The 27,053-nt window shown below is 35.2% G+C and overlaps 1 protein-coding gene across 2 annotated transcripts in view; it reads left to right on the forward strand.

Annotated features, from left to right (window-relative positions):
• BRWD1 (bromodomain and WD repeat domain containing 1) overlaps positions 1-27,053 on the forward strand; it is a 57,486-nt gene that overhangs the window by 19,994 nt on the left and 10,439 nt on the right. Inside the window, exons 20-38 of one of the 2 annotated variants that reach the window (XM_062000986.1) lie at positions 585-675; positions 1,967-2,107; positions 3,908-3,993; positions 5,051-5,246; positions 6,694-6,810; positions 6,922-7,029; positions 7,407-7,531; positions 7,642-7,724; positions 8,142-8,253; positions 14,115-14,176; positions 17,718-17,873; positions 18,543-18,663; positions 20,149-20,274; positions 20,937-21,012; positions 22,271-22,315; positions 22,909-23,055; positions 24,184-24,336; positions 24,622-24,791; positions 26,415-26,650. In XM_062000986.1, coding sequence (XP_061856970.1) covers positions 585-675; positions 1,967-2,107; positions 3,908-3,993; positions 5,051-5,246; positions 6,694-6,810; positions 6,922-7,029; positions 7,407-7,531; positions 7,642-7,724; positions 8,142-8,253; positions 14,115-14,176; positions 17,718-17,873; positions 18,543-18,663; positions 20,149-20,274; positions 20,937-21,012; positions 22,271-22,315; positions 22,909-23,055; positions 24,184-24,336; positions 24,622-24,791; positions 26,415-26,650 — 2,351 coding nt within the window. The other variant, XM_062000996.1, reaches the window with a different exon arrangement.

A 27,053-nucleotide genomic window follows, 5' to 3' on the forward strand; every position in this document is an offset into this window, starting at 1 on the left:
GCCACCTTAAAGGACAGATAGATTACCTAGATTCTTGCGTTTTCCAAAGTAAGGAGGTTTACATGAATGAATTTGCTGAGATTCTGCTTTTGTGAGACTTTGTGGGGGTGATGTGTTTGGGTGTGTTATGACCCAAAGGAGCTCTGAGCACTTGAAATGCTGAAACAAGTTAGCTGCTTTCAAAAGTACTATCAGTATACTGATAATGAGAGAATTAATATTGATACCTAAATATTTGGTTTTAATGCTACAGACATAGGTGCTCTCGCATCTCTGAAGCTTTTAACAAACCTTCCCAGCATTGGTAGATAGAGTGATAGCAGAGGGAAAAATATGGATTAAAATAGGGTTGAAAAGTTAGTATATTCTGATATTTGCAAGGAAGATTTTCTTACTATCCATCTTCTTCATCTGGACATGAGAAGACATGTAAGTGTTTGAGTAATACTAATGCCTGAAGTTAATAATATAATGGAATTAAGTGTTAGGGTTTTTTAGGCAGATCATTAAAGAGAACAGATTATTTAACACTTCAGCTTTGCCAAAACAAAGGTAGAATAAGATTTTTCTTTACTTTCTTGTAGAAAGCAGGAAGAATATCGAATTGCAAAAGGGGAAGAAGAGAGAGACCTTTATGCAACAGAAAAGAGAAAGTCATTTGAGTCACTGGAAAAGGTACGCAGCAGCTTCTAGCTAAATGTACATTCTGTGTCCAGAGACAAGTCGTGGTTTAAAAAAAAAGTCAAATCAGGCATTTCTGAAGAAAAAATCTTTCAGGTTCCTGCTGATTCAGCTTTCACTTGTAGGATAAGGTTGGATTTATTTTTCTGAATAGCTAGAATTCTTTTTTCTTTCATTCTTGCCTACTTCCATCTAAAGTATTTGGTAGTAATTTTTAAAGGCAGGCTTGATTTCAGGCCATTCTGGTTTTATGGCAGTTAAAGTTAATCTAGATTAAAGGTCTCTTCAGCCTTGAGATAAGAAGGCTTAGGGGAGACCTTGTCACCATGTTTCGGTATTTAAAGAGTGTTTACAAAGAAGATGGAGACTCCCTTTTTATGCTGCATCTCATGGAAAGAGGAGGGATAATGGGTACAAATTACTGCTGGAGAGGTTTTGATGGGACAGAAGAGGAAAATTTTTCACAACAAGAACAATCAACCATTGGAATAATCTCTCCAAGGAGGTGATATGCTCCCAACATTGGATAATTTTAAGATTCAACTGGACAGGATGCTGGACCATCTTGTCTAGACTATGACTTGTCTATGATTTTGCCAAGAAAGGTTGGAAAAGTTGATTCTTAAGGTCCCTTCCAACCTGACACTTTACGAAAATTTCAAAGCCAATTGTTGCAGGTCCATCCCAAAGCACTGAGGTGCAAGCAGGAGTGTTCAGAATCCTATAGTTGAAGAATTATAGTCTATATTATATAACTTTGTCATTTTACTTTAGATTACAATGTTTGTGTGTGAGTTAAATTTTCAGACTTGACCCATTTTGAATTTTTTTTTCATTATCTATTTTTTGGAAGACATAAGAATGAAAAACTGGTTATTGTGCCTTTTTTTTTGAGATAGTGGTCTGATTCACTGTCTCTTGCAGAAGAAAACCATTTGAGACAAGGATTCTACTCCATGATCCCTTTTAACTGGGGGGAGTTGAGAATTTCTGTTCTCTCAGATAATGTGAATTGACCTGTCACAGTAGTTTATAAAGAGCAATTTCTTAGAACAGCTACTAAATTTAAACTAGTGATCAGCAGATTTTAAACTATTGGCTGATAGGAAAATTGTTTCTTGTGAAAAGGAGTTTTGACGAGATCAGGCTGTGACGTGATGAGGCATTTTCAGTTTTTACATTGAGTGGTCACTCTTACATTGAAATTCACCCTTTCACCCTCATAAGAGCTTGCTACACATATGCTTTGATGTAACTTCTTTTTTTCACTTCCTATATGAATTAGAGTGACTCTGAGTCTTCATTAATACAATCTAAGCATAGACTGCATAGACAGAAATATCGCAATTACCGAACACGGAATAACGTTGAACAACTGGAGTCCTCTGATGAGGAAAGAGAGAGCTGCTTTGGCTTGATAGAGCAGGTAAGTTCTTTTCAGAGTTCTGTATTTTGAACTTGAGTTCATCGAGCAAGTGAAGTTTCATGTAAATATGCCTTTTCTCTTTAAAAAAAACCAACTCTCTTGTACTAGGGAAAGTATTTCTGTAAACTTAACTTTTTAGCACTTCTCTATCCTAGTTATCTGTTGCTTTAATAATGATAGTGTTTCCTGTCATTTTATAAATGGCTGAACTATTTTCATTGAGAATCTTCAAAACCAAATCCAACCCAAGGCAAAAAAGTAATGTACAGGGCTGAGTTTGACTTAAAGTGAAGTCTGGATTTTAGATGGGTTTTTCTGTGAAAACCTTGCAAATTTGTGCACACACCAAATGGCTCTTGATAAAGCATTTCTCTGGCCTGGTAATGGGGTTCTTCCACAAAGTCTTTTTATCCTGACCAACTCCTGGCTTGGGATGAAACTGGACTTTACTGTAGAAGGGCTTTTGACTGTTGTATTACTAGTCAATCAGTGGTAGGACTGCTTAGACTGCAGTTGCTTTGCATACAGGGAAATAGTCTCAAACTGGGACACAGGGAAGAAGGGAAAGGAGTAGAAAAGGTCAGACTTGTTGGGCTAGTCACTTTATTACGGAAGAATAATGAACGTGAGTGATGAACAACGGTATTTTTAGAAATGGACTCTTCCTATACTCTTAATAAAGAATTTCTATGTGATTAAAGACAATAAATCCCTTCAATTTATGAAAAATTCAGGTTTTCCTTACCTTGGGAATAGTGTGGAGGGGGAGCTGACGGGAGACTTCTGGCACCTTGCGAATTCCAAGTGCACAGAAAGTACAAACAGGAGAGTTATGTGCACTGTCCTGTAAATACTAAATGTTTTTGAAGCAGTAATGTTTGATAATACTGGAGCAAGTAATACTATAAGAAGCTGAACTTTTGATGTAAATCGACAAACAAAATCAATTGGACTAATTCAAGCAGTATTGAACTTGAAGTTGCAAGTTAAATCTCGGATGGGTTTTCTTGGCTTGATAAGATACAATTTGAGACATGAGCAACGCATTATACTCAGTCATTTCAGAAAACACATTTAAAATATTAAGTTAAAGCAAATAAATTGTTCAACAGCAATCAGAAAATTACTTAAGTTGTAATATATTTTGATATATTTTGACTACTTAATTTTGCATTTGAATACATGCATGAACTTTAGACTTGGTCAGTCAGTGGATACTAAAATCAGAAAAATACCTACTAATGGAAAAAAAAATAGTTATAGAAGCAATATGCTCTTCTGTGTGTGGATGCAGGATGTAATAATTTTCCCTGATTCGTTCCTTTTGCAATCTTAAAACTCTTCCTTTGCAGTCCGGTAAGATAGATTTTATTGTGTACTCTACACGACCTAATTGCAGCGTCACGGGTCTGGAATTTGAAGGAATCTGAATCTCCTGCCACTTTCTGATAAATGATGTGATCTTAGAATAGGAAAAAATAGAAAAAAAAATGTGGTAGGGTGATAGAAGTGTTTCTTTGTGAAGAGCAGCTACAGCAGGTGAATCCAAGTGTGACTAATAAAATTTGAGTGAGTATACAGAAGTTAATGATTAATAGTGCACTCCTGAGGTTAATAGAATAAGTTGAAATCAGCTACAACAGAAGTACTTTCATTTCCATTTTAACAACTCTTTTACCGAATTTCTTCTTAACTTGATAATATGCAGACAGGAATGGAGAATGTGTTTTATGTTTCAAACCCTTAAAACATGTGCTGTGAGAAAGTTTTTGGATCGACTCTACATATTTTTAAATTCAGGAAGCCGAAGAAAGTGAGGACTCTGGCTCATCTGATGAAGAGGAAGAGTGGAGAAGTGACAAGAAAAGTAACAGTAATAGTTCTAGGTAAATGTGAACAAAACTTTTACTATAATAAGTTTTACTTGAGTTTTGGCAACTTAAAAGTTGTATGGAAGTTCTGTTGTGCTTCGTATTTAATAATGTTTTGTAGGATACTGTACTGACGAAAAGGCTGCCCAGGGAGGGTGTGGAGTCTCCTTCTCTGGAGGTTTCGAAACCTGCCTGGATGTATTCCAGTATGACCTGATCTAGGTGAACCTGCTTTAGCAGGGGATTGGACTGGATGATCTCTAGAGGTCCCTTCCAACACTTACCATTCTATGATTTTATGATATTGCATTATTATTTAGTGTTCCATTTCACCAAAACATTAATGTCTTTAAGTGTAGTTTCGAAAGTCGTTTTACTTTTTTGGTAGATGACAAGGAGCAAGAAGATAGTCTGGAACATTTTTTTTATAGTGTGTTTTATTCTGTTGGTTTTTTTGAGGTGTGAGAGGGTTTTTCTTTGGTTTTGAGGTGGTGTTGTGGGGTTTTTGTCTGTTTTTAATACTGTGGTAGCAGTCCTTGCTCTTATAAAAATGACTTAAAAATTAAGTCTTGATTTTGAGAAGGTTATGTTTTTATTTAGAAATTATAGGTAATTTTTTAATCACTTTTCTATTGCTTTATAAATATTCTTTCTAGAACTCTGTAGTAGTAGAACCAAAAAATACAACAAACAAATGTGTACCAATGAGATTTGTATAACCGTCTTGGAAAAATTTAGGTAGCATTTGGCTAGGGTGTTCTTCAGGGAAGGCTCTTTACCAGACTAGAGTTTCATTGCACAAATTTATTCTAGAATAAATTTACTGATCTTTAGAATTCATCAGACTTGTTTTTGTTGAAAATCATGCTGTCCTACTCTGTTCCCAAAAAGTCACATTAAACGTTAAGTGATGTAATTGTTGGAACAGATGAAAGTAATTTCAGTTCTTTAGATGGTGCTTTCAGCAACAGTCTATATCTGCAGGTATTTGTTTAAGAGGTTTTAGCATTCTGAGATACTGACAACTTGGTTCAGTGTTTGTATTTTGCCTGACTCCATCCTTTATGGACAGTGATTCGTCAAGTAGATACTCTGACTGGATCGCTGATGCAGGGATTAACCTACAACCTCCTGTACGGACTTCTCGACGGAAAGCTATCAGATATTGCAGTACTTCGGAAGATGAAGTATCAGCAGAGAAATCATCTCCTCCAAAGAGAAGAAGAAGAAAAAGGAGAAAAAAGCCGAAACCAAAAAAGCAGGAGGAGGTATACGGTTCATTTCTTCTCTATATAGAAGACATATAATAAATTTTTCTCTTAGATTTTTAGACCTCTTCACCGGAAGCTGATGAAGTAATTGATGTTACCACTGGACAAGGATAGTGGTATCATCATATCCAGTGTACCCTTATTAATTAGAGACCACTCCAAATGTGAGGAATCTGCTTATTTATATGGAAGAATCTGCATTCTAAGTGAATTAATTTTCACTTTTCAAATAAAAAACATTCTAAAGGTTGCTGGTATAAAAATGGAAGTATGATTAAGTAACTGTAGAGAATATTAGACTGTAAACTGTCTGATTTTAAGCAAAATATTTTTAAGCACTAAGGGGTTATAGTCACTGTATTTATAGTGACCATTTATTACTTGGGTTGAATTTAAATTTTTTTATAACTTAAAATAATTACTATTTTTTAAGCTACTGAAATTTTAAAGTTAACTTCAGTAATTATCTTAAAAAAGTTACAGTAGCTATTACATGCTATTCTGCCATAAAGGGGCAAACAGATTTAATTTTTTTTTTTTTTACTGCTTTGGGTAATTTTGGTTTGTTTTTCCTCTCCATCCTTACACTTTCTTCTAAGTATTCTCACAATGATATTTTTGGAACTATTTCAATACAGGTATTTACTATGCCATATATCCCATAATTTTTAATGATCAAATAGTTTCTTGCAGCTTGATAGATTTTAAATTGGGCATTGAGACTGATTATGGAACTCTTAAGATCTGCATAATAGTAGTCTTACTCAAATCTTCATATGGGAGAAGAGTGCTGCTTAGCCATTTACCCATTCCTCTCATCCCAGTGGTATGGGGGAGAGAATGGGAAAAAACAATGTAAAACTTGTGGATTGAGATAAAGACAGTTTAATAGGACAGGAAAGGAAGGGAAAATAATGATGGAATATACCAAACAAGTGATGCACAATGTAGTTGCTCACCACTTGCTGAACAATGCCCAACCAGGGTCACAGGGTCCCCAGCCAAGACTCCTTGGTTTATATACTGGGCATAATGTCATACAGTATGGAATACCTCTGTGGTTCATTAGGGGCAGCTGTCCTGACCATGTTCCCTTCCAGCTTCTTGTGCACTCCCAGACTCTGCTGGCAGGGCAGTGCAAGAAACTGACAATTCCTTGACTTAGTATAAACTGCTTTGCAACAGCTAAAACATCAGTGTGTTATCAACATTATTCTCCTAAATCTAAAATACAGCGCTGTACCAGCTATTAGGAAGAAAATTAGCTTTATTTAATCTGAAAGTGGGACAACTTGAGTAAAGGCTTGATGGAATCTTGCTAATAAGCTCTGGAAATGTTTTTTATAAGTTAACCTTTTATCTGTCAAATAAAATTGAGACTGTTTTGATGTCATGCCAACAGTATGGCCATTACATCTAACTTTCCTCTCTCTCAAATGTGAAGGCTAATGCTCCAACAACACCAGTAAACTTGGAATTGTCGTATGATTGGCATCCTCCTGTTTGGATAACAGACACAGCTCTTCGGAGATCCCCTTTTGTTCCTCAGATGGGTGATGAGGTAGGAATATTGATTAAAGTCTTGGAAAGCTTGTGGTAACTAACGTTATTACAGTTACAAACAGAAAATATTTTCCTATATTTATTTTGGGGGATTTTGTTTGTTTTTCAGGTAATATATTTCCGACAAGGACATGAAGCTTACATCGAAGCAGTCAGAAGAAATAACATTTATGAACTGAATCCACACAAGGAGCCATGGAGAAAAGTAGTCCTTAGGGTAGGTCTGCATTAAAGGTGCTGTGGGTTTGATACCAGTAGCATGTAAATGAAGAGTTACATTACGCTGTTTGGAAAACATTATTTTGTGAGGTTATGCCATTTCACTTAATGTTTCCCTATGGAGACAATAGGGGAAAACATCTACAACTTCCAGAGTATCTTCAATTACTTGTGGGAAGCCCCAAATAGAAATAGCTATGTTAAAATTACCAAGTCTGACAATGTCTTGCATTGAAATCTCAAATACAGTTTCAGTACTTACAGCTTTTTGGATGTGGGCACAGTTCACATGCTTGATTAACTAATGTTAAATTAATAGTTCTGTATATAGTCCAGAAGGTAATACTTGCTGAAACTCTTTGTTCTTACCTGTAGGATCAGGAGTTGGTAAAAATTGTTGGAATTAGATACGAAGTTGGTCCTCCCACGTTGTGTTGCCTCAAGCTTGCCTTTATAGATCATGCAACTGGAAAACACACAGACAAATCATTTTCCATCAGGTATGTGCCTCTATTTCTCTGAAAAGTATTTTAAGAAATTGCTTCTTTTTAAGCTTTTTCCTAAAGCCCTAAGGCACACACATGAAAGGGAATTCTTTTTTTTTATCTAGGTACCATGATATGCCAGATGTTATCGACTTCCTTATATTGCGTCAGTTCTATGATGAGGCCCGTCAAAGGAACTGGCAAGCTTGTAAGTGTGTTTTTGAAGTATTTGAGTAAACAATTTTGAAGTAAAATTGTCCTTGGCTAATTGCTGAATATGCTAGATGCTACTTGCTTGCAACTCCAAGGCTCTCTCTAGTACGTAATGTCCCTTTGTTCATTAGAAATTTGAGCCTATTGACTGTTCTACTTAGCATTTTGGAGGGATTATGCAGATCTGGGATACAGTCTTGAGACTCTAGTGTTCTCTTATTTTATAGCTAAGTAACAATCTTATTTAGATTTTTAGCACTTTTGTTGGCATAATAAGTTGTCTTATCTTTTATTGAACATGACCAAGTTTAGAGCTTTAAACTGATCAAAAGTTTTTCTGATTGCATGTAGAAGAAGCATAGATAAATAACTTCTCTTGGTATAATGTCTGAGCAGACTTTTTTTGCTCTAGCTGATAGATTCCGATCCATTATTGATGATGCGTGGTGGTTTGGAACAGTGTTGGGTCAAGAACCGTATCAGCCTCAATATCCAGATAGTCACTTTCAGTGTTATAGTGTTAAGTAAGTATAAAAAGATTTTACACTTTATATGGTAGTAGTGTGGGTTGTCTCTTATGTAGCTGCCTCCTTGGTAGTGCAATGTATGAATTTTCCAAATAATTTTAATTGTTTTCAGATTGCTAATCTGTCAAGGTAAATACGTAATACCTTGTGCCAATTTACTACTAAATAGTAATATAGTAAAAGAAATTATTGACCTCTCCCATTTGCAAATCACTTCCTGTAATCATTAGTGCATAATCTCTTCCACAAAGCAAGCAATGCAGTTTCCAGTGTACATTATTATTCCTCGTTGATAATTGGTTTTGGATAGAGCATGCTGAAATTCTTGCTGACATCGCGATCCTTATGCTTCAAGTTCTCAAGCTTTAATCTTCCACATTATAGTCTACAGAAGCAAGTGTATTTATAAGGTGACCTCATGCTATCACTTCAGACTCCTGTAGAGGATGTTTCCAAACATTTCTCTCTTCTTATGTGAAACATGAATGTGAAGGCAGAACCTTGAGTCTTGTTGTTTAGTAGTGTATTCTGCCATATTTCCTGTTGCATAGATCCTGCTTGCAGTTCAAAGTTTTGATTTCCTCTTCTGGTGATATTTAGCTAGATAAGTCAAACTGATTAACAAGATAGTTAGATTACCAAGGCATGCTCAGAAAAATGAGTCCCTATGATGCCTCCAGGATGGTTTAACATTAGTGGTGTTCCTGTGCACTTTCTTTCATATCCACAAAGAGAGCCTTCACACAAAGGAGAAGAAAGATCATTCTATACCTCAATATTCAGAAAACAGAATGTTGTCCTTATCCAAGTTGTTTTGAAAGATTCTAGGATCTTGCTTGCTTTGGATTCCCCTATCAAGGGAGGATTGTAAGGAGAATAGTCAGTGAATACATAATATTCCTATTTCTGTCATGAGCAGAGACTCCTCCCGTGTCTTTTACAGTATATTTGATATTCAGAGTTTGATTGTTAGAAAGTGTTTTTCCTTTTCACTTAGAGGCTTTTGAACCTGTCACTCATCTCAAAGAAAAGAAATATTTGTATGTAACAGACAGTTCTGAGATACTGTCAAGATAGTGTTACATATTTTGGTTCCTTGTCTCATCTTCTTTACTTATCTTTCTCATTGATATCCTTAGTGGAGAGATGTAATAACTTTCAGATTGAAGTATTTGCCTATATCATTTTGGAAAATTTTCACTTTTGCATCTATAGCCACAATTGGCAAAACTGGCACTCTTCATATGTCATTAATAACAAGTCTCTAAACAAGTTCATCTGATCATAAAGGACTTTTTCACGTTCCTGACAATTACAAAGCTCAGACTGCCCCATATATAAAGAATCTGTCACTAGATATTAATTCATGTCTTTTCTTTTTGACAGTTGCTTTATCACCCACAATGAGAAAGTACATAGAGGAAAACATGTAATCCAGACTATATCATAAAATGATAGAATGGTAGGAGTTGGAAGGGACCTTTAGAGATACCTAGTTCAAGCTCCCTACCAAAACAGGTCTACCTAGATCAAGTCACACAGGAATGTTTGTTTCTGGTGGGTTTTGAAGATCTCCAGAGAAGGAGACTCCACATCCTCCCTGGGCAGCCTGTGCCAGGGCTCCCTCACCTGAATAGTAAAATAGTTTTTTCTTATGTTTAAATGAAACTTTTTGTGTTCCAGCTTTATGCCAGTACTCCTTGTTCTGTCACTAGATACAATAGAAATAAGTGATGCATCAATCTCCTAACATCCACCATTTATATACTTGTGAATATTAATGAGGTTCCCCCTCAGTCTCCTCTAGACTAAACAGCCCCAGTTCCCACAGCCTTTCCTCATAAGGAGATGCTCCAGTCCCCTGATCATCTCAGTGGCTCTGCACTGGACTATGCAGAAGTTCCTTGTCCCTCTTGAGCTAGTGAGTCCAAAACTGGACACAGGACTCAAGATAAGGCCTCACCAGGTCAAGGCGGGAGGAGAACCTCCCTCAGCCTACTGCCTACAGTCTTCTTGATGCATCCCAGGATGCCATTGGCCTTCTTGGCCATGAGGGCACATTACTGGCTCATTGTTTGTTATCAACCAAAACTCCCAGGTCTCTCTCTGCAGATCATTTTGCTGATCCTGCTGGCCACACTATTTCTTATACAAGCCGTATCTCCTGGGGAATGATGTAGGGGCAAAAACATTAAAATATTAAAGTTATTGGATAGCTTATTTCCCCTTGTTTTTTAAAGTTATGTGCAGAGTAAAAATCCACTGAGTCCAGATATTGTTATGAAAATAACAAAGTCTTATTTCTAAGTACTTAATTTTATCTGTTAGCTCAAACACTTTGATACGCTTACCATGGGGAAATATATATTACCTTCAATATATTATGCCTTTCATGTGTTTTGTCACATTACTACAGTTGTTCCTTAAGTAAGTTTAGAGGGGTTTTTTGTCTGTTTCCTTGGCCAGTTTGAAATCAAGTTTCCAGTTATGAAAAAGAGCCTGTAGCCAATTTCCTTGACTCCTTTCTTCTGTGAATGCAGTATTTCAATGCACCAGCCTTTAAGAGAGGAAAGCTTAGAACTGTTTTGAAGTTAGTTTAATAATTGAATAAGTAGAGAATGCACTGCTCTTTGAAGAGCACTTCCAAAAGAGACCTCTTTCAAGATTTGTGCTGCTTTTGTAGAGAATGTCCCTCTGTTCTACCTTGGCTTACATTACAAATAACTCTTCTAGAGAAAATTCCCAAGATATGAAAATGCCTGGACTGTTTTGCAGGTATAGTTAGGTTTTCTGACTTGGCTGGGTCCTCAGCTCTCTTTGTAAATAGGATCCTTTGTTGCAGATTGTTTAGTCTTGTCTACCCAAGAATCTGCATGTAGTTCAGCAGTAGTAGCTTCCTAATTTGCATTCATATGCTTTCTACACTGCATCCAAAAGAGTTTTTTAAATACATTTCATTTTACATCTGTTTAATAGGAAAAAACAACATAAATGATTATAACTCTGTCTTGCAAAAACTGCAATATGCCGTCTCTTCTTCACTCAGGATTTGGGTTGTAGTGCATTTTAGATGGTAGAATTTTGCTGATCCAGAGGAGTTTGAGCATCTGCAGTTTTTCTTCATCACCTTTTAAACAAAGAACTTTATTGGAATATAAATGCTTTTTTTATTTTACACAAGAAACAACCTTTGAAGCAACTCTTCAAAACACTCAATGAAGAGTATGGGAAACCTCATTTGAAAGTTGACATGTAGCTTAATTGAAAATCTTACTGGTAACTAGGTTGTTGCACACTTAGGAATCATCTCAGATTATCACCATCATTGTTGTGTATTTAATAAATAAATAGAATATGTGTAAATTTAATATGGTGCTATTTTATTGGCCAGATAGTAATAGGTATTGGTGTAGAAGCAGCTTTATATATTAACTAAGTTGTGTCTCCTGGATGAATAGACTTTAGCGGAACTAAATGGGGCTGAAGCTGTAGTAAGATGTATTAAGTCTTTCATGCAATATTGCAAAGTAGTATATATGTTTATGACAACCAGCAGCTTCAGAAGTGTTGTATGTCAACTGGGGAGGAGAATTGAGTAGATGAGCCTTGAGAAGTCTGTTAGTTTGTAAACATCAAATAGGCTGAATGTAGATGGATCCGAGCGTTCACGAGTGGACATGGAGATGTGCTTTTGCCTCAGGAGAGTGTTTTTTGTTACAAAATATTATGAAGATGTTTGTCTCAATTTTCATTTTTTCTGAAATAAATATACAGGATACATTAGATGAAATATTTAAGTTTATTAAGTTGTAAGAAGTAGATGGCATTTACCCAGGCATTTGAAGAATTCTGATATGAAACTTCTGGGAAAATTGCACTGTCCTGCAGTTGGACCCTGTGCTAGAGGACTTGCAGATTGCTAGAGTAATGCCTGCCAACAGAACAGACTCTGGAGGGAAATTAGTGAACTGTAGACTGATATATTTGATTTCACTTTCTGGCACATGCCTATAATAAAGAATACTACCAAGCATAAGGGTAAACCCAGCTACACGAAAGAGCCAGCACTGCATTTTTACAGAGAAGTTCTGCCTCTTTACCCATTTTGAAGTTCTATGACTTCATTAGTAAGCATATAAATAAAGTGGACAAAGGATAGGATGTATTTGGATTTTTTTTTAGCAAGCTGTTAATAGGCTTTCTCTTCAAGAGATGTTAAAGAAACTAAGATGACATAGAATTGGAACAAGTACTTCTATGTGTTGAAAATTGGTTAAAGGATAAAGTGCAAAACAGTGTTTCTTATTCACGTTTCAGGCAGGAGTTAGTGGGTTCTCCCAGGAATTGCTGCTGGGGCCAACTTTACTTGGTGTCCTTCTAAAACCTCTTTTGAGGACATGCACAATGAAATACCCAGTCTGTAAATATCAGCAGTCATTTCAGGTAGTAGTGAAATTTCACCATGAAGGGTGACTTCAAGGACTTCATAAAACTGACTGGGTAAAAAAGTGCCAGATAATTTTTAGGTTGGACATTTGAGAGAATTATGGTCTTATTTATGCTTGTATGACGAGTTCATTATTAGATCCAGATGATGATAGAAGTGTCTTGGTATCTAAAGGAAGATACAATGATATGGGAAAGGTACAGCAAAAGGCACTAAAATGATTAAGAGTATGAATCAGGTGCTTTGTGTGTTAAGACTGAAAGAAAGTGACTCTTCAGATGGAAGAAGGGTAAAATGAGTGCTCTTACAATTCACAAAATCATAAATGGGAATAGGCAAGGTCAATAGTAGAGAATCACTATTCCCCAAATTCTGTAGTGATGGAACTAGAGGTGTGTAATGAAATCTGTAGGGCATTTGTTTAGAACAGCTTGGGTCTGATTTTTCTAGCTTTGGAGATAGTGAACTTTGGACATACATTTGCACTGGAAGCTGTGGAAACAGTATTAGCAGGTTCAAAAAGGTGTTAGACAAAAATAGACAGATATTAAAGGAAGTATGTTAGGAAGTATTCACAAAAACACATAGAGAAATACAAGGACCATGAATGCTGGAAGGAGAATGGACTCATACCAGTGTCATACAGTCTCCATAAATAGCATCTCCCAGTAACAGTTTAAAAGATACAAATTGCTGTTCTAGATGGACCAACAGGGTGTTAGGTGAAATACCAAAATTCATTGGTGTATTTTGTAGTGTTAAAAACATGTAAAGATGTGCCTAAATGTGACAAGATTTGGAGAGATCTTAATTATGTTCATGTAGTTAAGTATCAGTGAATATACAGATACACTATCAGTATCAACTGTGTTTGCCTTTGCTTCCTCTTGGTCCTTACTTAGCATTAATTTCTTCATTTGATACTTATTCTTTTCTTTGCCTTAATGTGGTATGCCTTATAAAGTAGGATTTTAATATACCCTGTACCTGAAATACTGTTCTTTCTTCCTCCAAAATATTCCACAGACTTGTACAACTTGTAGTTAGAGAAATCCTCTTTTGTGGGTTTTTTTTTCTCCTAGCTTCCCCTTGATCTTGTTATATCATTTTTTCAAGTCTATGCTGTGTTTCTCTTTTGCAATTTCTTAATACAGGCTTTATAAATTAGATTTTTATATTGGATAAGTTGCTTATAGCCAAAATCAGGAGCACAGTTGTAATTTGAAATTAATTTTGAAGAATATTTCCTTTTTTCACTGTGACAGCTGATTGCTAGTTAATGCTTTTGTTTATATGCATGCAGTATATTAATACCTAAAAGTAGCAGTCATTTAAATATGCTTGAAAGGAATACTTCTGAGTCAAGATAACTTTAAATTAAAATCATGTTTTTTTTAACTTGTTGAATCAGATGGGACAACGGTGAAGTTGAAAAGCTTAGCCCATGGGACATGGAGCCAGTTCCTGATAATGGTAGGTAGAAACTCTCTTAATGAAACAGTTTCACGTGCTTTCCAGTTCCTTTATTTCATGCAGGTAGCGAACCTCAGATGATCCTTATCTTTCTTGCATCTCTTGCCACCAAGTCATCTGAATACAGTATCCACTGAGTGTTATGTGGAACCAATGCTGCAGTAGTTACAATTTGAATTACAGAGAATGTCAGCAGGGTGTGTTTGTGCTTTGAGGCAAGAAAGGGCTTAAAGGCAGTCTTGCTTCAGATAATACTTTAAATGTGTATCTCTGGCTTAAGCACTAAAATCTGTTACATCCAAGTATCAAGTTTTAAAAAAAGTAGTTTCTTGTAATACATGGTAGTATAAGGGGCTGGAGGAAGAATATGTATAAAATAATTTCCAGTCAGCAAATCCTTAGTGCATATGATTTAAAACCAACAACTTAGAAAGTTTGCTGGTGAAATACAAATTAACTGTAAAGTGAAACAGTTGGATCCTGGTTTGTCTTACTCAATTCAGTTTTCTAGTGCTTATCAGTACCAGTTGGATAGAGGGAGGAAAGTTTGTCAGATACTGAGAGAGTAATTACTGAATAAGATGTCAGAGAGACACTGCTCTTAACTTTTACTAGGATTTAGCTTGTTTCCCAGGCACAAGAAAGGCTTACACTGCATTTTTTTCTTAAATATGAGTATATTGCACACATATGGATGTTCTCAGTAGCCAGTCTAATCTTCAGAGTGTTAGCTGTCTACTTTGTTCGTATCTTGTGATGACAAATTCTGAAAAAGTCTGAAATCAAACACACACACACTTACAAATGTATTTGAAACATTCAATTTTCTCACTACCAACATCTGTCACTGAACATACCAAAGCTTTTCTTACTCATTGTGAGCTGGTTAATGCTTCCCATGTATATATCACTGAGACACAGTCCGAATTATTAGAGCTTCACAAGCCTTATATATATGAACTTAAGTCAGGATCTATTCTGTTAACAAGATAAATGGTATCAGTTTCTTATGAACACAATATGCTGTGCTTGAAGTTGCTGTTTGTATTGGTGCATTAGTTAGCACTTCCTCCTATGGATTAAGTGTTCTCAGCCACTTAAGTTTGTCAGTATAAAGGAACTGGAGTTCTTGAGAATGCTACTTTGGCAATGTAATGACAGAGACATCCTACAGATGCTAATTTTAATCTGAATAGTATTACATTTGTAAGTCATCAAGAGGCAAATTGTAACTTTTTTCTTTGCTCTAACAAGTTTTTACTTTGCAATGTTAAGAGCTTAAAGTTTAGGTAGATCTGAGGAGCTCTGGCTTTACCATATTTAAACTGGGAAGGAACACACACTCTCAAAAAAAAGCTAAAAGTGTATCTTTTGTGGAAAGTGTTAAAGAATTGAGAACAACATCCCCTGAACAGAACAAAATTGTTTGGAGGCAATCTGGAAGTCTTTTTCTACCTTTCTTTCCAGGCAGAAAATGGCACTCTGTAGGAAAGTAAAGCTCTTACAGAAAGGTTTTGTGCATTTACAGAAAGCATTATTATGTTAATATTATAGTACAAAATGTAATTTTCTTTGTCCTCCTTTCTTCAATTCAATGTACCTTGCATTTGCCACTCTTCTCTCAAAATATTTCCTTTTCGTGTTGTTTATTAAGAGATGTCTGGGAGAAGAACAGCTTTGAAGTTGAACTAACTAGCAGGTCACAACTCTAGTTGCCTGTTGTGTCCTGCAAGCATGAGTTTTGTCTCATGATTATCAAGATACAGTATCAGATGTCAAACTCTTGTCAGGGACAATGCTGTAAAGAAGAGGAAAAGCTGGTGCATATGGACCTGGAAGTTCATTTTTTTTAGCCTGATCACTAAACCACTGTTGGTGTGGCTATTGTGTATGTTAACTTTTTGTACCTATGCTGTAAGCACTGCAACTCTCCTAGGTTTTCAGCTATTTGTGATCCATTTACTCCTGTAGATTAGACCATATGGTCGTACTATATATATATATATATATATATATATATAACTCAAAGCAGAGATCTTTACATGCTTGTTGAGAAGGACAGAGTTTTGTTTGTTTTAGTCTGTCATTCTGCTTTAGTTGTTACTCCTGCAGGAGAAAATCCCCCTTGAGCGCTTATGCAATGGAGTACCAGATACCATGTTGAGTTCTTCTTGACACAGCCCTATGTAAGTGTAGAAGCATAACTTGCTGCTCTCTCTTAGTATTTTCTTCAGGAAGTTTGGTTGCAGAATTTGTTTCAGCTTGAAGATGAGTTAGGAGGATCATCTAAGTGAGTCACCTCTGCTCCTCCAGCTTTTCCCAGCACCTTTTTGTATTTTACTTATTTGTTTCTCAAAGAACTGCTTCATTTTTTAGTAGTATTTCAGTGGATAACAAATACTGTTAAGCTCCATCACTGCTGTAATGAACAGAGAACTTGAAATTACTTTGAGTTATTAAGAGTAACTCTTTTCAACTGAAGGAAAAGCTCCTTTTTGTAGACTTAGAAAATGCCCTGGGTTTCTTTTCTCTACAGTAGTTGTAGCTGACACATTTTTTAGAATCTCTATGCAACATATTCATGGAATGCAATGCTGTCAAGGAGTCTGTCCCCTTTCTTGCCTTTGTTTTTGATGAGCAGACGTTCAGATGCTAATAGAAGTTCTTAATGCTAGTTTCTAGCTAAAAGCCTACGGACTTTATACTGTTGAATTTATCTGCTAACAAAATACAATTTATCTACTAATTCCAGTTGTCACAATCAGTACAAGGAAGTGATCTTGCCTACCCACAGTGTCTGATCAGGAACTTTCACATGCTTGTTCCTTTTCAAGTGCTCAGATGAAACGAGGGACTTCAACTTTTCAAAACCAATGAAAATGCAGATGTACTGAAGACAATCTATGGAGTTGAGGGGGAGAGATATCCAGGGATAATGTGTTATCTCCTTAATCATTCTGCATTGGAGAGGCTGCTTTAGTGTTTGGAAGTGGGATTCTTTCACAGAACTGTACATCACAACTTCATATTTCTACTAGTTTTTATTGCTTTGAAATAATTAATCAGACGTGTTCAAAACGATTTTGCTTTTTTTTTAATGCCCAAAACATCACAGTTGTTAATACCAGGATGGATATCACAAAGTATATTGCCTATCTTGCACATGTTTAAAGGTTAGGGGCAGAAATTGACTCATAAAGTTACAATTCTGTGGAGTATAGGGTGTGCATTTAAAACACAAGCATATAAACATCTCTTCTGAGTTCAAGTCTTCTTTTAAATGTAGTGCTTAGATAATGACAGAAAAGAGTTTTCTGGAAATTCAGAACTGCAGAAAAGGCGAATAAAACATCTTTTTGCGATTATTATACACTTTTGGATACTTTTCCCTGTAGTCTTAGCATCAAACTCCATTTTAAGGCAAGAATTTTTTTGTCAGTTATGAGCATGTGAGTATTTAAGAAGCATGAGTACTTAATGATTTATCTTGTTGGTTTGTCTTCTTGCTTCTTACTCTTTCCTATTTGCTACCACTCTTCAGTTGATCAGCCTGAAGAATTGGGAGCAAGTGTTTCTGTGACATTTGAAGAGGTGGAGAAGCTCCTATACAAACCCGAGGAAGGCGAGTGGGGGATGAGATCTCGTGATGAAGCATGTGAACGGATTATCAGTGGTATTGATCAGCTTCTGACTCTTGGTGAGCATGTCATCTAAGCTTTAGGTAGTTTCCTCCTAATGTTATGTTTGTAAACAGATCCCTAGTATATCCTTGGCATCCTTTAATAATTCTCTGTGGTAAAGCACTATAAATATGAATACATTTTTTATGTGCAGTTCTTTCTGTTTGTGCTGAGATTTTTGTATTTTTATACATAGAATCATAGAATGGTAGGGGTTGGAAGGGACCTTTAGAGATCATCTAGTCCAACGCCCTGCAGAAGCAGGTCAATGTAGGTCAGGTCGCATAGGAACATGTCCAGGCGGGTCTTGAAGAAAGACCTCCAAGGAAGGAGACTCCTTAACTCCCCTGGGCAGCCTGTGCCAGGGCTCCCTCACCCTCACAGTGAAATAGTTTTTTCTTATATTTAAATGGAACCTTTTGTGTTCCAGCTTCATCCCATTACCCCTTGTCCTATTGCTAGATACCATAGAAAAAAGTGATGCCCCAGCCTCCTGACACCCATCATTTAGATATTTGTAAATATTAATAAGATCCCCCCCTCATTGGTTTTAGAATCTTTTTAAAAATAATTATCATTATTGGTTTTATGAAGAATAATTATGAATAGCAATTAAACACCTGGCTCAATTGTCATATCCATACAGGCCTTGAGGTAGTTTAATGAATCTTGCTGTTTCTTAACAGACATTTCAGCAGCGTTTGCTGGCCCAGTTGACTTGTGTACATATCCCAAGTACTGTACCGTGATTGCTTATCCAACAGACCTGAACACTATTCGGACAAGACTGGCTAACCGATTTTACAGGTTAGTACTAGCGGTAGAAACAAGGGAGAGAGAACGTAGCCTTGAGTTCTGTTGTGAGAGATCTACAGATTTTTAGTAAGCGGAGCAATTATTCTTTTAGCAAACATTCTGAAAGCAGTAGCCCAGTAGTTTAATTCGGCATTACTAGTGTTTTGTAGCAGGACTCTAATGCTTGGTAACTGCGACATTGTATTCATTTTTATTAATTTACTTAGTTCTTAAGGAAATTCATTTTTTGCATATATTGATACTGTTTTCAGAGTTACAAGAGTTTCAATAAACACATTCTTTGTTTGAGAATATTGCTATTTGAAATTGCTATTACAAAAAACTTAAACTATTTCAGTACTGAAATCAGATATTGGAGTGCTGTACTTCAGTTACTTCGACCTTGAAAAAGATTGAGCTCTAAAATGCATATTACTTTCAGAAATAGGCTTAAACAGAGAGGGAAAATGTTAACTATTACTGCAGCAGTTTAAATGGCAAAATCTTACTGTAGCGAAAGAGAGAAGAAACTGAAATGCTGTGGTTCAGTATGTCTGTACATGCACTGAAGAAACATTAACATTTATTTCCTCCTACATAAGACTGAAATAACGTCTTGGGAAATTAATTTGAAATTCTGTAGAGGAAAAGCTTGGGCTATCTCTGCTTCACAATTAATAAAAAAAAAGAATGATAAAAATGAAATCACATAGTTGCGCTAGCTCATTTCTGTTAAGCTACAATTTTAATTTGTAGCAGCTTCTACAAAACTTGCCTTACAGAACTCAGATTTGACTCGTCAGTTGGTGTCAAAGCAAGGTATCTGAGGCAAGACAGACAAGAACATCATAGCTGAGATGTCTTTAAAAAGTAATTGGTCTAAGCTTCTTGATACTCTGTTTTTTAGTTGCTTGTGCTTTGTGTTTATTTAAGAATTGCTAATATATAACACAACTTATGTTCCATTGGACAGAGCTTTATGACAAAAAACTTTTGATGTTTCCACAATAAATGTTGTAATTGAACATTTAACGTGGTGGCTAAATAGTAATTTGCCCTCCTTTTGAATGTGGTCAAATGTAAGCTTATATGAAAAAAATGCAGAATTCTCAGTATTATTTCAGTGATATTTTATAACTGAGTGGTAACAAATGCTAGTGCTTTGTTGGCTAGTTCCACTAACTGAATTTTAAGATGCAGTCAAAATGGTCTAGAATTTAATAAACTTTCTGAAGATGAATTATCAATAATGAGTTGGAAAAAGTGAGCAAAGATGTGCATTGTTGTTTTGCTTTCTCGAATGTCTGTATTTGTGTATACACTTACAGACACACTGCAGTCTTCCATGTGAAGGAAAAGATTGAGTCAGGTCTACTTAGGCTTAAAACAAAGGACATCTATCTAAATTTCACGTGGACAGAAAATTACTAAGAATTATTTTGCAGTTTTTAATCTTTTCATCTTAGTGTTAAAGGTGCAATGTTTTTTAATTCTAAGGAGAATCTCTGCATTGGTTTGGGAAGTAAGATATATTGAAAGCAATGCTAGGACCTTCAATGAACCTGGCAGTGCTATTGCTAGAGCTGCAAAAAAGATCACTACCCAGCTCTTAAAGTTTATCAAGTAAGTGGCATTTTTATCTAAATAGTGCTTCAGTACTTGTGCTCTTAAACAGTGGGAGGGTATAAATATATTAACAGCCATTTGTTGGGAGTCCTGTAACTTTTGATTTCTTTCTATTTTGTATGTATACACTACTGGATAGTTGTATATTTCATTTTTAAGTATTTTCCTGGTTAAGATAATACTCAAACATTCAGCATAGTGACATTTTAACTTTTTTCCATAGTAACATTGACTGGTATTTATAGTATCAAAATGTCACTTCATGTGAAAGTAGCTCAATCTGTGAAGTAAATTTTGTACTGTGTAGCACAAGTGTAGACGTTCCTGTTACAGTTTGTCTGACTTAGTTCAGTTTAGAGATTGATTTTTGGAAGAAGTTAGGTGTAGTCTTCCTGCAGATAGAGCAGGTGCAAAAGCCCCTTTTCAAATCCCTAATCCTAACTACACCCTCTTCCCCTCGCATCTTCTGAAATGCACAGTATTGCAGTTTTTCAGACGTGGCATTACTTTGTTAGTATTATTTTAATTTTATGTTGTTTAATTTAATTCTTAGTTACTAAATTCCAGTTCACGTGTAGCTTTTGATGGTTTCTGGGTTTAATCTAGGAAATGATAGGCATATTTTTACTATTCCAGTAACAGATTTAATTGCATTACAGTGATCAGGACTGTACAAACATTTTTGAACTATGTAGCACAACAGATGATGAACAGGATTGTCTTGATGCTGATCTGGTAAGCTTATTTTTGTGGATAATTCCAATAATGTATGGTGGTAAGAAAATACCACCAGCTTTCAAATAGTTTTGGTAAAATTAGTCTGTTATTTTTATATATATATTTGTGTGTATTTATAAATTTATATAGTTAATGTAAATATTGAAATGTGGCGAATGATGTGAGGAGATGCTGTATTAAAATAATTTCGAGTTGTCAGTATTCATTAAGAAGTATAACATGTGCATTTTGTACTATGACAAAATGTGTTCTATCAACTATAATTGTTATTTGTTCTGAAGCATGATCATCTGTAGTAATGTAATATAAAAGCTGCAAGAGTACATGAGTAGCTATATCTTGTTGAATTTTTTTAATTACATACATCTGTTTATTTTTAAGGTCAAAATTGTCATTCATATAGTCATAAATGGGAATTGGACTAGATGATCTCTAAAGGTCCTTTCCAACCCCTGTACCATTCTATAAAATGCTAAAAGCTGACAAGTTATGTAACTACTGCAGTGATGCTTTGGCCCTCAGTTTCTCCGTATGCCACAAAAACAAATCATGCATCAGATTTGCATGCCTCATTGAGATTTTAATAAAGTGTATTTATCTTCAATATGATAGAGGTAAATAGTACTTGCTGCACAATAGTGCATATCTGCAGTGCTGTGTGTTTGTTATTAATGTACCCAAAACTGCCCAACTAATGTCTTTTTCACATTTTGATTCCTATATTCGCATTTACTAGCAAGACTTCACAAAGTGCAAAGTAGCTGGTCTCCTTTGCAGGTTATTACGTAGGAAAGAAATTATTTTGAGTAGTTTTAATTCTCATCCCACTAGTTCAGCAAAACACTTCCACATTGTTTGTCTTTTTACCAAAAGTAACTTGACCACAAGATGTCTTTTCCTAAGCTCAAGACAAGTAAGAATGTTTTATGACATTTATTATCAGTGAATTGAATTACTGATAATATTTAGTCAAATTCAAAGCTGATGAGTATCTTCTCATTGCAATTTCTGGTGGTAGTTTTTCCTTTGTGTTGAGAGCAATAATTGGGAGTCTTCTGTGGTGATTTCTAGCACCTTGCTTTGCATGTGTCTCAAATGTCGTGTTGTATTTATTTGATATGCTCTTCTGTCTTATTGATAGAAATTAGAATAAAAAACTATTTTTGCCCCAGTATCAAATCTAGTGGCACTTTGAGTACCCATTACCTAGTTTTTCAAACATAATTTTTAAGATGATTGATTTTATTTTGTGCAGGATGATGAAAAATGTCTTCCAAGAACATCATATAGAAGAAGAAAAGTGAGTTGGTTGATCTTTACCATATATACCCAAATCAGACCAGACAGGAAAAATTGCAGAGTGTATCAAAATTCTCAGAGAGTGATGATGGGCTTTATAAAAATCATAGGACAGAATTTTTTGAATGATATTAAAGTAATAAAAGCTTTATTTAAATAGCTCTTTGCTGTTTTACTACTTCCATACATGGTTCTGTTGTGCAGGAGAATCTTACTTATAAGTTTGAGACCAGTGCTATTCAGTGAAACAACTTTCAGTTCTCTATATGATACTGAAATAGAAGCATTACTCAACTGAGACGCTTGAAGAAGAAGAAAATTTGAGTGATGACTATTATTAAAATCTTTTGAAAATAATTTGGTATCTTTGTGTGCTTAGTTTTTTAGTATTAAAAACCCTTTTAAAATAGTAGAAGAAAATTATTTGTCACAGTTCATTAATAAAGATTAGGAAAAAAACTCCTAGTGGTATAGCACTAATATGTTTGGAAGTGCAGTTTTTGCTACAGAACTAATTCCAGACAAATTGAGTTGTGGGGTTTTTTTCTTGCTGTATTTCTGTAATGCTTTTTTTTCTCCTAATTTTTTCCCAAGGGACGAGGCTTAAGAAAAGGAAAAAGCATGAAAACTGGCTACGATGAAAACTGTTGGAAGAAGCAGTGTATGGAACTGGTGAATTTAATTTTCCAGTGTGAAGATTCTGAACCTTTCAGGCAGCCGGTTGATTTGGATCAATATCCTGTAAGTTGTTCTTGCTAACCTTGTAAGATATAAATATTATTTGGGTTTTTTTTTTTCCTCTTAGCATTTGGTACCGTAATTAGATCTCCACATTGCTCTTGGAGCTGTTTGTTCTTTTTGTGGCCTTAGTCCCCAACAATTGAAAGAAATTTGCTTTGCTCTGTGCATGTAGAGCTGTGAGCTGAATGATTTACTACGTGAAGATAGCATCCATCAAAATATTGAAACATAACACAAAACAGTTGTTGAACAGTGGCAGTGTCTACGAATATCCTGATACCTTAAATGCAGTTTGAAACCACTCTCAATCTTTTTTCTTTCTTTTTTTTTCTTTAGGGAAATACTTTTAGATAAATCTGTATGTTCTTAATTAAGACTAGTTTCTTGAGGGACAATCTACAAAACCTGTTTATAGTGAACCTCAGCTATGAACTTTTGATTTGTTACTTCTCGTTCTCTTAGCTCTTCATGGTATTCTTGCTAACCCTCCAGTCTCTTTTTGTCTAAAAACATAACAAACTTTCATGGGGAAAAAAAAAAAAAACCAAACTTGACATGCATGTAGCTGTTTCCCTGTAGACTTCACATCTTCAGTTTGGGTCTCATTTCCAGATTTTAAAACATCATGAAGATCTCTAAAGTTCATTAAGAGGAGAGAAAGACAGAGGTGTTTTGATTTGTTGGTTGGTTTGTATTCTTTTACACCAGATGAGTTTGTGTCTCAGTAAAATGCAACAGAGAACAGATTATACAACAACTTAGAGCAGTCTTTTTTCTGAGGCACTTGCATCTTGCTATTACTGGCTAGTTTTTATTTAGGAAACTCAAGAGAATAGAAAGTGGAAATCTGCATGCAGAAGCATGTGATATTTTATCGAAGCATCCTTCAGTAATGGAAGATGACTGAAAATGGGCAAGAGTTTAAATGGGATAATGAAGTGGAAACTTTAAGTCAGGTAGTCTCAGGAAAATCGTTACTGTCTGTGGTAGGTGGTTCTGTTTTCAGCTGATAGCTTAAATAATCTGTGATCATCTTAGCTATTCTTAAATTATAGAAATAAAATTCAGTGGTTTTTTTTGTTTCTTCATGCCTTCTTGAATGTTTTTTTTTTCATTTGTTTTATCTAGGATTACAGACATATTATAGACACTCCAATGGACTTTGGTACAGTGAAAGAAACTTTGGAAGCTGGAAACTATGACACTCCAATGGAACTGTGCAAAGATATAAGGCTAATATTTAGCAACGCAAAATCTTATACTCCAAACAAAAAGTCAAAGGTAACTGTTAATAATGGAGGATTTTATGCCTGTCTTAATGATGTATTAGTTTTGTTATCAGTACTTTTGGTAACACTGGTTGGATAGATAGTGGGGAGACGTATGACAAATATTTATTATGTTCTTATTAATATATTAATATGTTAAACATCATATGTTTCTCTAATGTTACATAGGATTGTGTGCCATGGTTTCTCTATTTCTTTTCTGTACAGTTTTTAACTTTAGAAATGTTATTCTTGGATGAAAGGTTCTGTTTTTAATATGAGCCACTTCCTTACCTAGATTTATAGTATGACCTTGAGATTGTCAGCACTGTTTGAAGAGAAAATAAGAAGAATTGTTTCAGATTTCAAAAATGGTCAGAAACAGAATGAAAAACTACGAAGAAACCAGAGGTATACTAGAAGGCTTCATAATCAAAGTGTTGTGCAGAATCCTACCAAAATGCTCAGGTAACCAAATTATGAACATACAGAGATATATCAAGCTGACTAATATTCTTAAACTGACTGTCACATTTAGTCTATAAAGATAAGAGCAATTGGTTTATTGTATAGTTTAGATAACTCCAGTAAGACTTTCTGTAATTTATTCTCTTGTGGTAGGAAAGACACACAAAAGAAAGGTGGTGTTTTTGTAATATAAAAGTAGCAGTGAAACAACAGAGAGACTGAAGAGTAGGAAGGTTAGGGGTTTTACTTTTGTGTTTTAGTTTTGGTGTTTTTTTAATATTTCAGTCAGGAAAACAATATTTAATTATCAGTATTTCAACTGGCTGAAATAATGAAGAATGAAACAAAGGTTTACATGCTTACATGTAAATTTTTACATGTTACAAAGATTGTAAAGCTGTATATTTTATATCCCATTACATACAGAAAAAGGTCAGTCTTACGGAATTTAAACAAATTTTCACTTATTGTAGCATTCTGTTGGTAGCTACATTAAGTTTTTTCTTTTTTGAAGGAAAATAAACTTTTGACACTGGTTGACATGATTAACTTGAGTCAACTTTATTTGCATATGCAGTGAAGTGAGACAAAATACAAAAGCTGAACTTGGTATATTGTTGAAACCGAGCTTATACTTTGCTGCTGCTGTCCAGCTTTTCTTCTCTGGCATTGAAAGCATAGGAATAAGAGTTTAAAGGCGGGGGTGGAAAGTAAGAATACATTTCTTTGCTGTTTGTCTGTTTTCTCTTAAATTAAATTTCAGTGGATTACTTCTACATTTTCAAATTCTGTCATGCATACATATTATATTCTGCTATAGGCATAGCTGGCACTGAGTTTTAAGTTTTATAGGAAATATTCCTTGGATTTGCATTGCTTTCCGAAGAAATAAAGAAAAACACATCAAGGATAGGCAGAAGTTTTATTTTGAAACAACTTTTCTGCTCGTACATGAAGAATTGTTTATGAGTCAGTGATGCTCAGCAGGACTGAAGTTTAGGATTATTTGGGAGAGTGTGTCAGTAGCAAAAAGAGAATACACACCTTGTGGATAACTATCTGAAAACCTGTGACTGTAAGGAAGCAACTGACAAAATAGTAGTTGTAAACATAAAAAAAGAAGTGACTTATCAGGACTGCCTATAGCACTATAGCGTATATAGTAAGGAAGAATCGAATCAGTGAGTTTCTCTACAAACATACTTTCCATCTTAAACAGTAAACTTGCTCTAAAGGTACAGCTTTGTGTCTTTGGAGCTCACTTTATTGTGGAATAATGTTAGTATGCATGGCACTTAGTTTGAGGCTTATGTTCTAAAGAAAAGAATGCTGCTGTTTGGAAAGTATCCAGTATTAACTTTGTTTCTCAGAGCAGAGGAAGAGTATCTCCTCTTCTCTACGCTCCTATTGAAGTTATACTATTATTTTAAGTACTTAATGCTTATCCTTGTCAAATTTATTTCAATTTGTGTTAACTCACAAATCTGACTACCCTTCCATAGATCTAAAGTCATATGGCATACAGTTAAAGTGTTCACAGAGAAGTATTATTAAAAAGCATCATTGCCAATCTTCATAGTTTTACATTGATGTATTGCTTTTACTACTTTCCCCTTTCACTAGAAATTTGAAGCAGAAACCGTTAAAGTCTCAGGCAAAAATTGAATCTGAGCAGGAAGATTCTTTTACTCAACCTACCTCAAGCAGAGCCGCCTGTGTTGCAAGCCATAAAACGAATGCTAGCAATTACAACCATAGTTCCTCTGGTGAATCCTCTGATTCTGCATGCCTGGCATCCTTTGAAAGGAATGGAAAAGCTAGATCCACAACACTAACAAATTGTTCTGCATTATCATCAGGTCAGAAACGGAATCTGTTTCAGATGAAGATTTTCATGTTGGTCGTACCTATGAATTGTCCATTACTGTTTCCTTTCTTTTATAGTTGTCATAACGTGCCATTGCCTTCTGAATTTTAAATCAGTTTTTAATTTTTAATGTATAGTGGGTTTTTAGACAGGATTTCTATGCAGTTTGTTTTAATAAATTTTGGACACTTACTGCATTATTGAGTATTACAAAAAAATCTGTACACTAAATATAGAAATTTCTGCTTGTAAGTTTACTTTTGTTAATGAAATGCTTGCAACTAAATGGATATCTATCAATAGCACAGTTTGCTTCTTACAGGCAGAGCTGTGTTGGTTGTATATCTATTTTGCAGTCAACGGGATGATGTGGTTTTTGCAGTTTTTATATGGGG

This window comes from Colius striatus, chromosome 1, assembly GCF_028858725.1.
Source record: "Colius striatus isolate bColStr4 chromosome 1, bColStr4.1.hap1, whole genome shotgun sequence".
Lineage (NCBI taxonomy): Eukaryota > Metazoa > Chordata > Aves > Coliiformes > Coliidae > Colius > Colius striatus.